Source organism: Seriola aureovittata, chromosome 5 (assembly GCF_021018895.1).
Source record: "Seriola aureovittata isolate HTS-2021-v1 ecotype China chromosome 5, ASM2101889v1, whole genome shotgun sequence".
Taxonomy (NCBI): Eukaryota; Metazoa; Chordata; class Actinopteri; order Carangiformes; family Carangidae; genus Seriola; species Seriola aureovittata.
In genome coordinates, this window is record NC_079368.1 from 21,827,564 (window position 1) to 21,842,060 (window position 14,497).

Sequence of the window (14,497 nt, forward strand, 5' to 3'; positions counted from 1 at the left end):
TAACTGTAATACGTGCAGAGTTACACTTTATTCTGCACACACACACACACACACACACACATACACACACACACACACACACTGGTGAGGCGTAAATCAAATTGCAAGCCCTCAGATGAGACTGCTTTACTTAGTTTCTATATTTATAGATAAAAACCTAACTCACACATTCCCCACATGCACAACTTATGTGAAGCACAGCAACATGTTTATGGAAGTTCAATGACGCTCTTTCACGGTTAGCACAATAAATGACAGAATAAAGCATGTGTTTCTTCACTGCTGTGTGAGTGCGGCTGCACCCAAGGAGTTGGGAGACAATGGGTGCTCACAGCTGATTCAGTGCAGGGGGGCGGTGGGCGTAGACACATGTACAAGCTTTCTCTTTCTCTTTATTCTCTAGTTTAGACATACACAATGAAAACTATTCTCTGGCTTCACGATTTTAATGAATTCAAAACAAGTTAACACAGAAGCACTCACTGTTTTGTATGTACTGTATCACATGCGTGAGTGTGTTTTGTCTTGTTGGTTTTCTCTCAAGAATCAAGGTGACATGTTTTATGTGCTCTATGTTACAAATCTGACTCTGAGTAGGTCGAAAAATTGGAGAGGAAAAGGTAGAAAACTAAGAGCATGTGCACATCCAAAAGTATAACTAATCCAGGAGAGGGGGAGGGGGGTGTGGCACTCTGTGAGCCCACGGACCTCTCTCTTTGCTTTGGTGGAGTGGTTACATAACATAACCCACCATCCAGCCTGTGGATAGACCAACTCTGATACAATCATCGCACTGAGCTGTTGTGCACGTGCACGTGTTAAGAGGGGTGTGTGTGTGTGTGTCTTTCTCTCTCTCTCTCTCTCTCTCTCTCTCTCTCTCTCTCTCTCTCTCTCTCTCTCTCTCTCTCTCGCTCTTTCTCTCTCCACGCCCCCCTCCCATCTTTCATCCCAGTCCTCTCATAGGTTCTTTGCAAAGGTAACGGAAAGACCGGGGGCTTTATAAAGATCCACTTTGTTCACTCGGTCTCGCTGCTCGTTTCATTTTTTCGGTCTTTCTCGTTTCCGCACAGCTCACACCAAAATGCCCAGCAAGAGGAAGAAGAACAAGCGTCGCATGAGGAGAGTGGTAAGCAGTAGCAGGCGCACTTTCCTCCCCCCCCTCGCTAGGTTTTTATTCTCATCACGACCATATATAAAGTCTCTAGATTATGAATTTAAGTCAGTTAGTGGGGACCTTCCGCTCCGAAATATTACATTTTGATCATTTGTGGTAGTTGATGTTTTGTGCGTCTGTTTATAGTTTTTTTTTTTCCCCGAAAAAGAAATAAAAACTAGTCTTTGTTCACTTAACCCACAGTGTTTGCCGATGCCTAAAAATGGGAATAGCCTACTGCTCAAAATCTTGTAAATATCCACTTCTGATCAGATTAAGCTTCTAAACAAAAACTTAAATCCAAAATTCAACAGAAAGAAAAGAGACCAGGTGTTTATTTTTATTTTTAAACTTTTGGTACGTCGTGTTGTGTTAATTCTGTTACTATCAATCATGATTTATTGGACTGCACACATTCACGCTGTGTTGTTGCTTTTCTTGTGACGCGCGCTGCTGCGAGGAGCGCTCCGAGCTCCGCGCGTAAAATCTCGCAGATGTAAGAAGGCTGCACCAAAATTACACATATGGATAAAATATCGAAATTATACCGTCAGTTACAGCTGCGCGACACTTCTGGTTCCAGGTTGAAGCACAAGAGACAAAGACGATTGTTAAACTCCATGCGCCATGTGGGTTCTGTGTCAGATGGGAAAAGCAGGGATGGAGATTTTAAGTTTCTGTATTTCTGTGGTTTATAGTCATTAATCGTGAAAGGCGCCACATTCAAAAACATGAAAAAGAATATTAACTTCTCCACCCCTCATGCACATACACTCATAGTACACGATGTCTTGACTTATGGAGCTACACTGTTGTCATTCTTATGCAACTCAATGTGCTGACGCAGCAACGTCGCTTACATGATAATTGACATATGTCACTCCATCCGTCTTAGATAACTGGGAGAAATTTCACTTCTGAACATTCAGTGCCCAAAGCGATGGGGTGGGTGTGGCAGAGAGGGGAGGGGTGTATGGTGAGTGAGAAAGTAACACAGAAGCTCCAGTTTCTCAGAGGGCAAAGGTTACTCCATCCCCAAAAACTGTTTTCTGACTTTGTTTAATCACAATAGTTAATTATTTCAAACCATGTTTTATCTTCTAATTTAAATTTAAATATAATCCCCTGCTTCACCACTAAAGGCTGAGTTAAAGCCCGGTCCTGCTGTTCTGGTAAGACTTCTCAGTATGGAGTTTGTGGCATTCTTCCTCAACCCCCACCCTCCCTTAAGTGCCTGGCTGGCTGGCCGGTCCGTGACTCTCAACACCACACAACTGTATTTGGTAGTGTCTTGACCGGAGGAATGTCTTGCTTTAGTTTTGCCAGACTGGAGTCTGCACAGTCTCTCTGATTCACTCTGCTAGTCTGCTAGTGACACTCAGATAAAAATGGCACCTGAAGTCAGTTACAGTGTGGTGTTATCACCAACTCTCTCTCAGAGATATCAGAGCTCAGTAAAGGGAAGGAGCTGCCGAACACTTGAAGTCATCAAGCTGAGTGCTCCTTGTTGGCCACACCAACTTTGTATGCACCTTTGATAAAAAGGGTTTCTCTCCGAGGAAGGCCGGGCCTCCTTGATGCAGCCTGAGGAACACAGTCAACAGCATTGATTAATTGAAGTTTATATATTACTTTGTGGTAGTGAGGTTTGGATTCTAGACAGCGAGCTATTTGTGGGCAAAGAAGAGGGGGGGTTGTTTTGATGGTGGCAAACTGGACAGGCGTAGACATATGCACCTACACACACAAGCTCCGCTGGCTTACAGCATTGGTCTAGCACTGTGAATGCCGAACTGGCTGTCGGCCTAACAAAAGCATTTTCGGGGAGTGATTGTAACCTGATTATAACCTGATTATGATGTGATTAGGCCCACTGTCTGGCCCGCGGGGCACCCATCAGTGCTGCTGACTCGCACGGTTTCCCTTCCCGCTTCACCAGACCTGTCAGGACCGCTCTGATTCAACTAATTAGCTCCCATTATCTAACTAGCTTTGCTGGGCCCACTCCCAGTTACTCAGCCCCTCCCTTCAGTGGTCTGGGCTCCTAAAAACCGCCATTAAAGCCCGAGGGGGTTTTGTCCGGAGCTGAAAAACATGTCGGACCTGGCTGGGATGGCATGCTAGGTATTCCTGCAGACAGAAATGTGCTAGAATGAAGCTCAGGCTGACAAAAACATAAGTATTTGAACATGTTGAGGCACTCAAAAGCATTCAGACCTTAAACCTCACATTTGCCTGTTCCTTTGTACTTTGACTTTATCTTTTATCAGTTTGCTTGACATACTCAGCGCCTGTTTGAAGACATTTTACCTTCAGTTTCATTAAGTACTCAAGAGGAATCAAGTTCCCCACTCCTCAGCTTTCAGATTTTAAAATCTCAGTTGTTTGAAATAAAATATCAACGTGTACTACCCTAAACTAATTGACTTAGTTTTAATTTAATTACACTTGGTAATTTGCACTAATTTACAAGTAAGACATCATTGTAATGACAAAACAACAATCATTAACGCAGAGGTTTTTGTGTCTTTCCCCCTTTGCAGCAAGCTCAGAGGAGAGCCCTCGAAGAGCAGCACGCGTCCAACCCGCCCGTCAAAGCCAGCCCTGGGATTGCCACAAGTGCGCCCCCTGCAGCAACCCCAAAGAAAGCCGCTAAAACTCCGGCGCGAGCTCCAGAAAAGATCCCAGAGGTCGTTCCCATTGCTGTCCCCATTGTTGAGACCCCCAAAGCAGAACCAAAACCAGTTGTGAAAGAACCTGTCCTAGAGCCCGTCCCAGTCAAAGCAGAAGCACCAGAGCCCGAGGCTGTGGTGCTGGAACAGACTCCAGCGGAAGTTGAGGTTGAAGTCCCAGCACCGGTCACTGAAGAAGCACCAGTCGTCGAGACTCCACCAGCGGCGCCCCCTGTAGTTGAAGCTCCTGTTGAAGTCGTACAGGAGGCTGAACCAGTCATTCCTGAAACAGAACCAGTACCTGAGGTAAGAAAGCTTTTTTTAAACTCTCAAATAGATTTCGTCGGCGGAGCCATGTTTCAAAACTTCCCAGTAAAAAATGTGTTTTGTTGTTGCCATTAGTTTTAGAAATCAACTGTGCGACATCTCACCAAGCAGGTTCTTGGCTGGCGTGTTGGGCTCAGCATGTACCTTCATATAAAGTGCTTGCAGTTGCCAATTTACATGCTTCTTTCTCAAATGTTGGAGAAATTAGCGTCATCAGGTTCCATTTAGCATATGGTTTTCTGTAAAGAGACACGTTCTATTGGATGTTTGAGTTTATATTTTGTCAGCGTGAGTTTTGCTGGCTTTTGTGAAATGGTTTGGGTCTTTTTTTAGCTGCTCTTTGGTCAAAATGTGCTGTGGCTCGGTCCTCATGGGAGAAAGGAGGTGGAAGTGGTGGGGGGTGGGAGGCATAGGGAACAACATGTTCCATTTAGCAAAGAGGTGGAAAGTAGGAGAGGGATTGTGGGTTACATCAGTGGGAATCCAGGCAGAGGTTTTTCATCACCTATATCTAAACTGCCAATAAGGACGCATCTATCTTTTTTTTTTTCTTTTCTTCTAATGTATGCCATCAAGGAGGTTGCTTTGAGTTTTGAAGTCGATTAAGCTAAAGGAAAAAATGATTGGCTTTAAGAAGTGATTTTGTTTTATACAAGCGTTTGGTCTATACTGCAGTTTTACATAGATTCATACCAAAAATAAGTATACCACAAAATAATGTCTCATTAGGTTGTTTTTGCCCTTTAAATACATTTTTATTAGCAAGTTGAAAAATAGTGGTCTTTGTTGTTTCATGCAGACTTCATTCACATATACTGGGACAAAATGTTCTGTCTCAACCAGTAGACTGCAGGCGATGTGGAGACGTACACACGAGCTGCACACCGCACATACATGTACATGTGCCTAAACACGCGTGCACACGCACACACGTGCAAATGCATACATGCACACGCGTACATTTGTACAGCTATCTCTGTGGGGACTCGTCACTGATACAATGCATTTCCTAGCTCCTTACCCTAATCTTAACAATCCCAACTAAATGCCGAACTTCATCCCGTACCCTAACCTAAGCATTTTTCTAACCCTAATCCTGAAACCAAGTCTTAACCCTCAAAAAGTTCTTTAAACTTGTGGTGTTCAGCATTTTTGTCCCCACGAAGCACCACAGACCCCACAAATATAGTTAAACAAACACACACACACACACACTAAACTCCTGGTCTTCGCTCCCAGTAACTGAGCCATGAGCACATATGGTGCACATGTATGTGCTCACATGTATGTTAGTGTGCACATGTACACAAGGCCCAGTGTAAGAGGAGACATGAGGTGTTATTAATGAGATGTTCATTTCCTTTGACTTCACTCAGAGCTACACTGTGCTCCAGTAATCACAGAGATGTCATTTAGTTGCAGATTTGGGTTGTGACCTCTGACCCAGAAGTGTTGCTCTACGCACTGATCTATACGGGGCCAGTAAAGACGTTTCTATAGGAGATTGACTGCCCATCACCGTGTAGTTGTTGAGCTGCGGCAGTATCAACCCCCTCCGTCCCTCTGTCCCTTCATCCCTACCCCCCTCCTTCTCTCCTTCCCTCCCTTCCTCCCATCCACCACACCACCCATCTCTCCCCTTCCTCCCCTCTTGCCTCACTTTTTGTCAGCTCCTCCACTGCTTGCAGATGTGCCAGATTCAGCTGAGAAACAGAAACACACGCAGACTCTTTTGTAAAACTGAAAATTAGTCAGTGCAGACTGCAGCTGCAAACACGTACAGCTGTATGTTTTACTTGCTTCGTTTTGTGAACTTTTTGTCAGATTTTGTGAACCCTGAGCTTTGGTAAACTTGCACTTGCGGCCACAGTTGTACAAGAAAGCGTTCGCTCACAGATGATAGAATCAGAGCAGGCATAAATGGGGCTCGTATTCAGCTGGCTTTGGGGCCAAAAAGAGGTGGCCCCGCAACTTCTGGATGCCGCCACGGAGAGTCAGGTGAGTATAAACCCACCACTCAATCTACAGAGCCGCTGAATGCGTTTCATTTTTCTGTGGCCTAAAGCGACGGTGGGTGCGGCTCCTGCTGAGGCTGAACATTTTGTACCAGCTTGCTCCCTCTGTGCTCCTGCAGCCCTCCACTCCTCCCCCCTTCTGTCCCTCACAGTTTTCCCTTGTAAATTTGCTCTACCTCGTCAACCTTCCTGCCCTCCCACCGCTTGTTCCTCTCTTGTCTGTCCTTTCTCCCTCCTCCCCCCTCCTCCTCCTCCTCCTCCTCCTCCTCCTCCTCCTCCTCCTCTGCCCTCCCTCTTTAATTTCTCTCCTCTTCTCTCTTGTCCCCCTTCCCTTCTTCCATCATCCCCTTTCTCTCTTCCCCTCCTATGGGCAACCTGTGGGCCCCTATTAACTGGTCTAATTAGCACATGCACGCGTCCATACATGTGTCTTCCTTCTATAGTTAGTTCTTTACTGGGAGTACTGGGAGGGGGCTGCACTGGGAAAGGTGGGATATTGAGTTCCATGTTGGGTGGTGGGGGGTACATCTGCCTGTTGAAGCATGTTTGTAGTTTAGCCTTTGGTATTTGTGTGCTGAAGAGGAGATTACAGACAGCTGTCACAACCTTTTTAAAGTCTCTGACGGATCTCTAGTGAAGGGATGACTCGGGGTACGTTCAGTTTCAGTTTGCTCACAATGAAAACAGCAAATGATCGGTGAGCATATTTTCTTTTTATCACATCTGACATTTAGCCGGAGAGAGAGAGTAGTGGAGGACAAAGATGTGTGAAGTGATACTTATTTCAGACTTAGTTAGAAAAATGATCACCTTGTGGCAAAACATGGGCCCCACAATCCTCCCCCAGCCTTCCTACACACACACACACACACACACACACACACACACACACACACACACACACACACACACACACACACACACACACACACACACACACACACACACACACACACACACACATATACTACCCTCCCCACACCTTCTCGCAACTTTTATGGGTTTGTTTTGTGAGACACGCACTTTTGCAGAGAAAAGTCAAAATGTCTCGACTTCTGCTTTAATTTTAGCTTTTTAAGAACTTCCCTTTTATACTGAGAATGACTTCACAGAGCCTGTTATATATTTTCTTTATTTCATTTCTAGTTATCTTGATAAAGAAGATTGGTCCTTCCAAAATCTGTATGTGTGAGTGGTTGTGTGTGTGTGTGTGCATAAAGTTGGTTGGAACATAGAGTTCAGTGCATTTAGGTACACTATGTCATTCTTCTTGTGTTAAAATGGGCTGCGTAAAATGTAGCTGTTCCTAGATCAGCTTTGGTTTGTGCTAAATTCGACTTTTAGTAGGACTTGTGGTGCGGGATCTGTGTGCAGATCAGTTTGGTACAGAGTGTTCTGGTGGTGGGACACGCTGGAGGGTGCGTGTGTTTTACAATCAAGCAAAGGAAGGCCTATAATCCAGCTCCCTCCCTCCCTCCTTCCTTCCTCCCCTCCTCCTCTCTCCCCCCTATACCATCCCTCCAAGGTCATATCTGCCGCTCTCAACTATACGTGCATGTTTGCCTACTTTTCTACTGCTTTTGTTCATTAGTTGTGTAAAATGCTGCAGGACTGGATTCCTCACCTCTCAGTTGCACAAGAGACAGAGATGGTCAAGTGTAACCACATGTGTCTGAACTGTCTACTGTGACAGTTTTTACTCTCTTCTAACAACTGTAGATGGATGAAATTAGATGTTTCTGTTCCAGTAGCAGCAGCAGCACAGGGAGCCTGCGTGCACTAGACTTGTCCTACATTGAAGAAGAGCTGGTACAAAACAGGATAAATAATTTACCGTCGGACCATGAACGTTTACAATATTTATGTGCCGCTCCCTGTGATTGCCACTATGGCTCAGCGCACACGGCTGCACAGTGGGCACCAACAGTGGCCATTAATGCTACTGGCAGCTGTTCCAGCAAAACGATGGCACGGCTGCAAAATAGAAAAATATGATCTTTGATGATGACTTTGATCATTATCTGCCCATTTTTTGGCATCTGTGTTTTAATACTAATAACACTATAACTTGAATAATAAGAAGAAATTGTCCTAAAGCATTGGAAACCAAAGAAAATCGTCTTGCTCATGGTCAACTTCTCTCTCCATCGCCCACTTGCGGTATCATGAATGCCGATGAGATGATAAAAGATGTAATTAAACATGTGGGGGTTTTAAATTTGTGGGGGTTTTGTGGAGTAACAGCAAACGCTGATTTAATGAGGTGAATATTTCAGTTTTCTGAACCTAAGGTGGTTTTTACAGAGGGGGTGAGAGGAGGGCGTAACAGCTTCCCATTGTCCAATTGGTTGTAACCTTCCCGTAGATAGTATAATGTTTGTGTGGACTGCCAGTCCATTTTGGCAAACGTTTCCTGTTTTTTGGAGGCATTAAACCTGTTCAGAGCCTCACTGGGTTTTTGCCTTGAGGCCATCACAGCTACAGTTTGGTTGTTGTGCAGAAGATTATTTGGCTCTGGGCACATTTTTTAGGACAGCTGTTTGTGCGCTTCCAGTGCTCGACCTTTAAAATTAAAAAAAAAAAGGTCAGAAAACAGGAGAATGGCAGCAGCACAAAATGAACCAAATATTTTTAATGGCCTATAAATGATTGTTAATGTATCCCAGAGTGCATTTTTAACGAGGTCCACTTTTCTGCCAACTACACTCTGTCTTATTAAATACACGTATATGATCATGATTGTTTTGCTGACTCTTGAATAAACACTTTCCCTCTTTCCATTATAGATCACACCCCCAGCTGAGGCTCCAGTGGCAGCTCCTGCTGAGGCTGAGGTAAAACAAACCTGCTTTTTACACACGCACACACGCACACACGCACACACGCACACACACACGCACACACGCACACACGCACACACGCACACACGCACACACACACACACACACACACACACAACCCCTTTTCTGTCCCTCAAACCTCAACTCGTTCAGGCAGTATATATTTGTGGTGTGAGCCCGAGGCAAGTAACACGGGTGTGAATGAGTACGAGTGAAGCATAACTCACCATGACACTTTTCAAGCACTTTGATTTTTGAACAGCACATTTGAGAGACAACTTCAAACGGCTTTAAAGAGGCTCTGTGTAGAACAGAGCAACACGAGCAGTGTGATTAAATAGACACCTTTCAGGTTTCTCTGGAAAATCTTGAAAACTGGTAAAAAAAAACAAACAAATACCACAACCACAAAAACATGCTCCCTTAACTTTTCCAAGATAACGAAAGTGAAAAAAAAAAGGGGGGGGGGGGATCACTGGTATAATTAATTAGTCGCCATTTAAAATTGCCCTTTTAAAAGTACAACAATCTCACATTTCTCAGTGTATGTGATGTTTCTGCTCACGTGTCAAAACGCTTGTGGAAGTGACGGCTTACGTACAAAACAAGAGTATCTCAGAGTTTCCACTCGTGTTTTATAAGTTTACAGCAGCAGCAACTGGACAAGAGACAAACCTTTTAATGGAAATGTGTTTAAAGTTTCTGTGACTTAACTTGAGCTTCACACCTTATGAATAAGAACCACACTTTGCCTCAGGTCTCTTTCTCTTAAATAACAGAGCTCTCACATCACAGTCTGGCTCTCATACTCAAAACAAAAAAACAACAAAGAAACATCTGTTTTATGAGTTGCACTGATTCTGCAAACAACTCAGCACATAGAAGATCTTGCTGATTCTCATTACTGATAAAAAAAAAGAATCAAAACAGCCTGAAATTGTAGTTAGTAAGGGGTTTTGACTTAAGTGCTGCAGTTGATGTGAATCCTAAAAACCACAGCAACAACGCTCAGTTCAGTGTGATTATAAGATTACTGTCTGTGCAGACAAAAAAGTTTGCATTTAAGTTAAAGAGATAAAGAACCATTGTTTGTTCATTCTGCTGTTCATCTGTCCGTCCATCTATTGATCGAATTATCTGTCCCGTCAATTAAGAGTTTGCTTAACTGTGTTTTTTCAGGTTCAGTCAGTTGACACAGCAATCGTAACCACAGAGACTGAACAGGTGAGACTGAGCTTTTTATGACAGCATGGCTTCACATTATAGTCATGGATATAAAATCAGTGAATCTTTATCCAGGGAGATGCATGTTGCATGTTTTTTTCCTAACGTGTGCCGTGTTGGTTTTGCATGTGCAGACACTTGATGTCTGCGAGCCAGAGACTGAAGTTGAGGCTGAGGCCTTGGCAGAGGAAGAGACAGTCACTGAGGTGAAGGCTGAGGTCTTGGCAGAGGAAGAGACAGTCACTGAGGTGAAGGCTGAGGTCTTGGCAGAGGAAGAGACAGTCACTGAGGTGGACGTAGAGGTGGAGGCGGAGGCAGAAGTGGAAGTGGAGGTGGCCGTCACAGAGGATATCTCCGCACCAGAGCCCGTCACTGAAGCCACTGAGGAGCCGGTGGTAGAAGAACATACGAGTGAGCAGGTTTCTGCTGAGGCGGAAGCTGCTGCGGCAGAGGTGGTTACGGAAACAGTGGTGGAGTCAGTGGAGGAGGTTATCACAGAGATACCTGAGCCTGAGCAGGTGACTGAGGCGGTGATCAGTCCTGCAGCTCCAGCTGAGGAGGAAGAGGAGGACGAAGCTGAGGTGGAAGTGTTGGCTGAAGAAAGTGCACCTGAAGTTCCTGCTGAGCCTGTCACAAATGCAGAGGTGCCACACTGATATAAAAAAAAACTCCCCTCTTCTCTCTTGCAAAATGATTTTTTAAAAAACGTTTCTAGAGTGTGATTTGTTGCTGGTGTGTAGCATGTGGCTTAAATGTTTCATCAGTAGGATCAAGCAGGTTTTCAAAAGCTGAAGTCTCTGATCTGTTTTCATGACATGTTTTGTCACTTGCATAATTTATTTCAAAATCTAATGTAACGGCAAACAGCACTGTGACCTTTCATTTGTTTTGTTTACACCAGGATGCTCCTGCCCAGACTGTGGAAATCCCAGTGGTGAGTGTTTTTTCTTTTTCCCCCCACATCAAGAAAATTTCAGTACATTTGACCTATTACCTTTCTTTTGGATTGTCAAGTAACTTTTGCATGAGTAGTAACACAACCACCTGTTGTCTCACCAGGTGCCAGACACTGTCCCTGAGGCTCCGGTAGAAAAGGCTGAAGAGGCTCCCGTCACTGAAGTCACAGAGGTAAAACACGAGGTTTTTAATCAGTTTCATCTTTGACCTTCTGTGAAATGTTCTGTGCTGTTAGATCATCCACATAAACTTACCTGTGTGTGTTCTCTCCTGTTCTCTCTAGGCTCCTGTCGCTCAGGACGTTGCTGACACGCTGGTTGACGACTTTGTTGTCACAGAATCTGTCTCAGCAGTGGAGGTCGCCATAGCTGAGTCTGTTGCTGTCCAGCAGGTGAGAACTATACAAACTTCTTCCCTTCATCCTCTTCTGACGACATACATCATTTAATACAAATGTTATTTCTGGAAATATATTCATCTTTGCAAAGCTGTTGCACTGTATTTCAGCACCGATCAGCACTCATGGAATGACTCTTGTCCAATCAAATTACTTGGTCGGAACAAAATGTTGTATAACTGTATTTTAAATGCAGATTAATTCAGACCTGTGGCCACCAGGGGGCAGGTTGTAACAAACAAATGCAATGCAGCCTGGTGGGCGCTCAGTGTCACTGTAAAAGTAATGTGTTAAATCAGTTCAATCAAGTCATGTTTATTTCAAATGGTCCATTCGTATGACCATTTTCTGTTCTGACCTATTCCTGTTTCTGCTGCATTTAGGAAATTGTGGCCATGAGTGACACCCCCATCACCCAAACAGAATCTGTGGATATGACCCCTGTTGAGCCTGAGCCTGAGCCTGAGCCTGAGGCTGAGCCTGCTGCTGCTGCCCCTGCAGTGGAAATGGTTGTTGTAAGTTACCGTCTTGGTGACTTTCTCATTAGTAGTCATATCCTGTAGCTTTGTATGTTGTACAGTGCTCAGTACATGTCTTTGAAAACACATATGTGGGTCTCTCTGTCTCCTAACCACCTTCCTTTCATTTCCAGGATGCTACTGCTGAGCAGACGTGTCTGGATGTGCTGTCAGAAGAACCCAAGTCAGAAATCTGTGACATGCCATGTCAGATGCAGCTCGCTGTTGAGTCTGTGCAGCTCAACTCAATGGTAAAAGAAAAATGAATTTAAGACGAGAGGCATAGCTTTAGCTTTAAACCTTTTCTTGGAGTCGAATGAGTCACGTGTACGTCATGTTTCCTGGTCATTTACAGATTTTTAAAAATTTAATATGGATTTAGTGATACTCAAAATATGTTTAAGAGCCAACTTAATTAACCTGTTTGCTATTAACAGTTGTGATGTGACATTGCACTTACCTGATCCGATGCCTTCTGTTGTTCAGGAGATGTCAGTGGAGGCAGCGTTGAATGGACACATCGTTCCAGAGGTGTCCATCGAGGGCTAGATCCACGTTACACAGCTCTGAAGACCAGTTTTTGTCTCTGTAAGAGCCTCACAGTATTGAATCAGTTCTTTATCACATAGATTACATCTCATTTTGTAGCCGTTTTATTCTCTGACCTTATTGTTCACCTCTAAACCTCTCAGCAGCCACTAACCTTTCTACTTCTCTGTGTTTCAGATTCCCCTTTGGTCATTTGGAGGACTCATAGCTTTAAAGGGAGTCAACCAGCTGACTTTTTATTTTTTATTTTTTTTTTATTTTTTTAGGGCTTATGACAGAACCGACAGGAAATCGAAGGAACATCCACACTTTGAAGTGCCTTTCCTGCCTTGGTTCCTGTCAAAACACCAAACCAGATGTCAATATGCCAAACGCGCTGCATTCAAAGGCAGCAGGACAGACTAGGACTCGTCATAAGTTTGCAGATGTAGAAAACAAACATATTGTGGCTCCTTTTAATCTGTATTTCTCTCCAAAGGCATGTACAGTGAATTTGCATCAGCAGTGGAAGCAGAGGTTGTTGAGAGGTGGAGATTCCTAAAACAAGATGAATGGCAGTGCCTGGTATTTCTTACATGTCCTCCCCTCTCCAGAACATCTGCCTCCACACTGCAGACACTCAATGCATGTGAATACTGTAGCATCAGTGAAAGAGGCTATAGCTTGTACACGGGCCTATGTTCATACTTACGGGTGGGAGGGACAAATGTTTTTGTTGTTTTTTCAGATTCACATCTCAACATCATCACAGCTTTTTGCTCGACAGGCTCTTTTTACTCAGAGTCAGAGCTCCAAACTTTCACCCCAGCGTCTGTCTCTGCCCCCTTCTCTGCCCCCCACTTCTCCTCACTGCCCCCACTCAGTGCCAGAGCTTACATTAGTCTGATGCTAAAACACTTCCCAAGAGTTTTAGGTTGTACAGCACCAGTGGCCTCTGGAGAATGGCGGACATGAAGGGGACGAACTCAGAGGTTGTTTTTTTTTTTTGTCTCTCTTTTTCCCTCACTTTCTCCTTTTTTAAAATCGTTTTGTATAGACCGTATGATGCGCTACAGTTTTGTGTTCAATGTGTCCGGAGGGGAGATGTGATGTTATGTGATCTTTGTGATGAGGATCACTCGTGGGCTGTTTGACGGTCTGACTTAATCCAACTTTGAAATAAAGCTGTAACTCATCGTGATGCTGGAGTACGTGTTTCACTTTTGATACTGTTTCACTCATAGAATAATATAATAACAGATCAGAAACGCGTCAGGAGTTCGGCAACAGAGAAACTTTCCTGGCAATGGTTGCTTTCAAAGATGCTTTTTCTAATTTATCTTTGGTTGTGAATGTGAAGCCAATTTAAATCTCACATTTTGATATTATGACTAATCCAAGGGAAATTATTTGTAAAATTAATTTTTGATAATTAACTGTAGGTGAACAAGGTAAAGAAAAATCTGGCTGAAGCTGTAGAGATTTTATTTTAGAAGGTTATGCAACGATAGTAAAATATGCTTTTATTTATGAGCACAGGGACAGGGGCACAGAATTGGGCTTGTTACTCAACAACTCAAAAACATATTGCCAGAGAATAAAAAAACCACTGATAATATTATCTTCAGTTAGCGTTCAACTTAGCTCGGCTGTTCGTTTTAGAAATGAGCAACACTTGATAAGTTGCTAATCAATCAAATAATAATGAATACTTACTGGTCACAGACAAAACCCTAGAGTAAGATGATTAAAGCTAGAACAGGAATGACACATAACTAGAAGGGCACATAACATAACTCCGCCAAGGCAAACAGTAACAACATACACCAGACTTCAGAGAAACAAAATTCATATTCATGTTGAATG

At 43.8% G+C, this 14,497-nt stretch overlaps 1 protein-coding gene across 1 annotated transcript; it reads left to right on the forward strand.

Moving 5' to 3' along the window:
• Window positions 1–942: 942 nt before the first annotated feature.
• Window positions 943–13,832, forward strand: si:dkey-164f24.2 (uncharacterized protein LOC566607 homolog). Its single transcript, XM_056375638.1, has 12 exons — window positions 943–1,126; window positions 3,697–4,131; window positions 8,954–9,001; window positions 10,187–10,231; window positions 10,366–10,875; window positions 11,133–11,165; window positions 11,291–11,359; window positions 11,472–11,579; window positions 11,969–12,100; window positions 12,238–12,354; window positions 12,590–12,691; window positions 12,830–13,832. Exons 1-11 carry the CDS (start codon window positions 1,082–1,084, stop codon window positions 12,650–12,652), a joined length of 1,605 nt encoding a protein of 534 aa, XP_056231613.1. The 5' UTR covers window positions 943–1,081; the 3' UTR covers window positions 12,653–12,691; window positions 12,830–13,832.
• The last annotated feature ends 665 nt before the right edge of the window (window positions 13,833–14,497 follow it).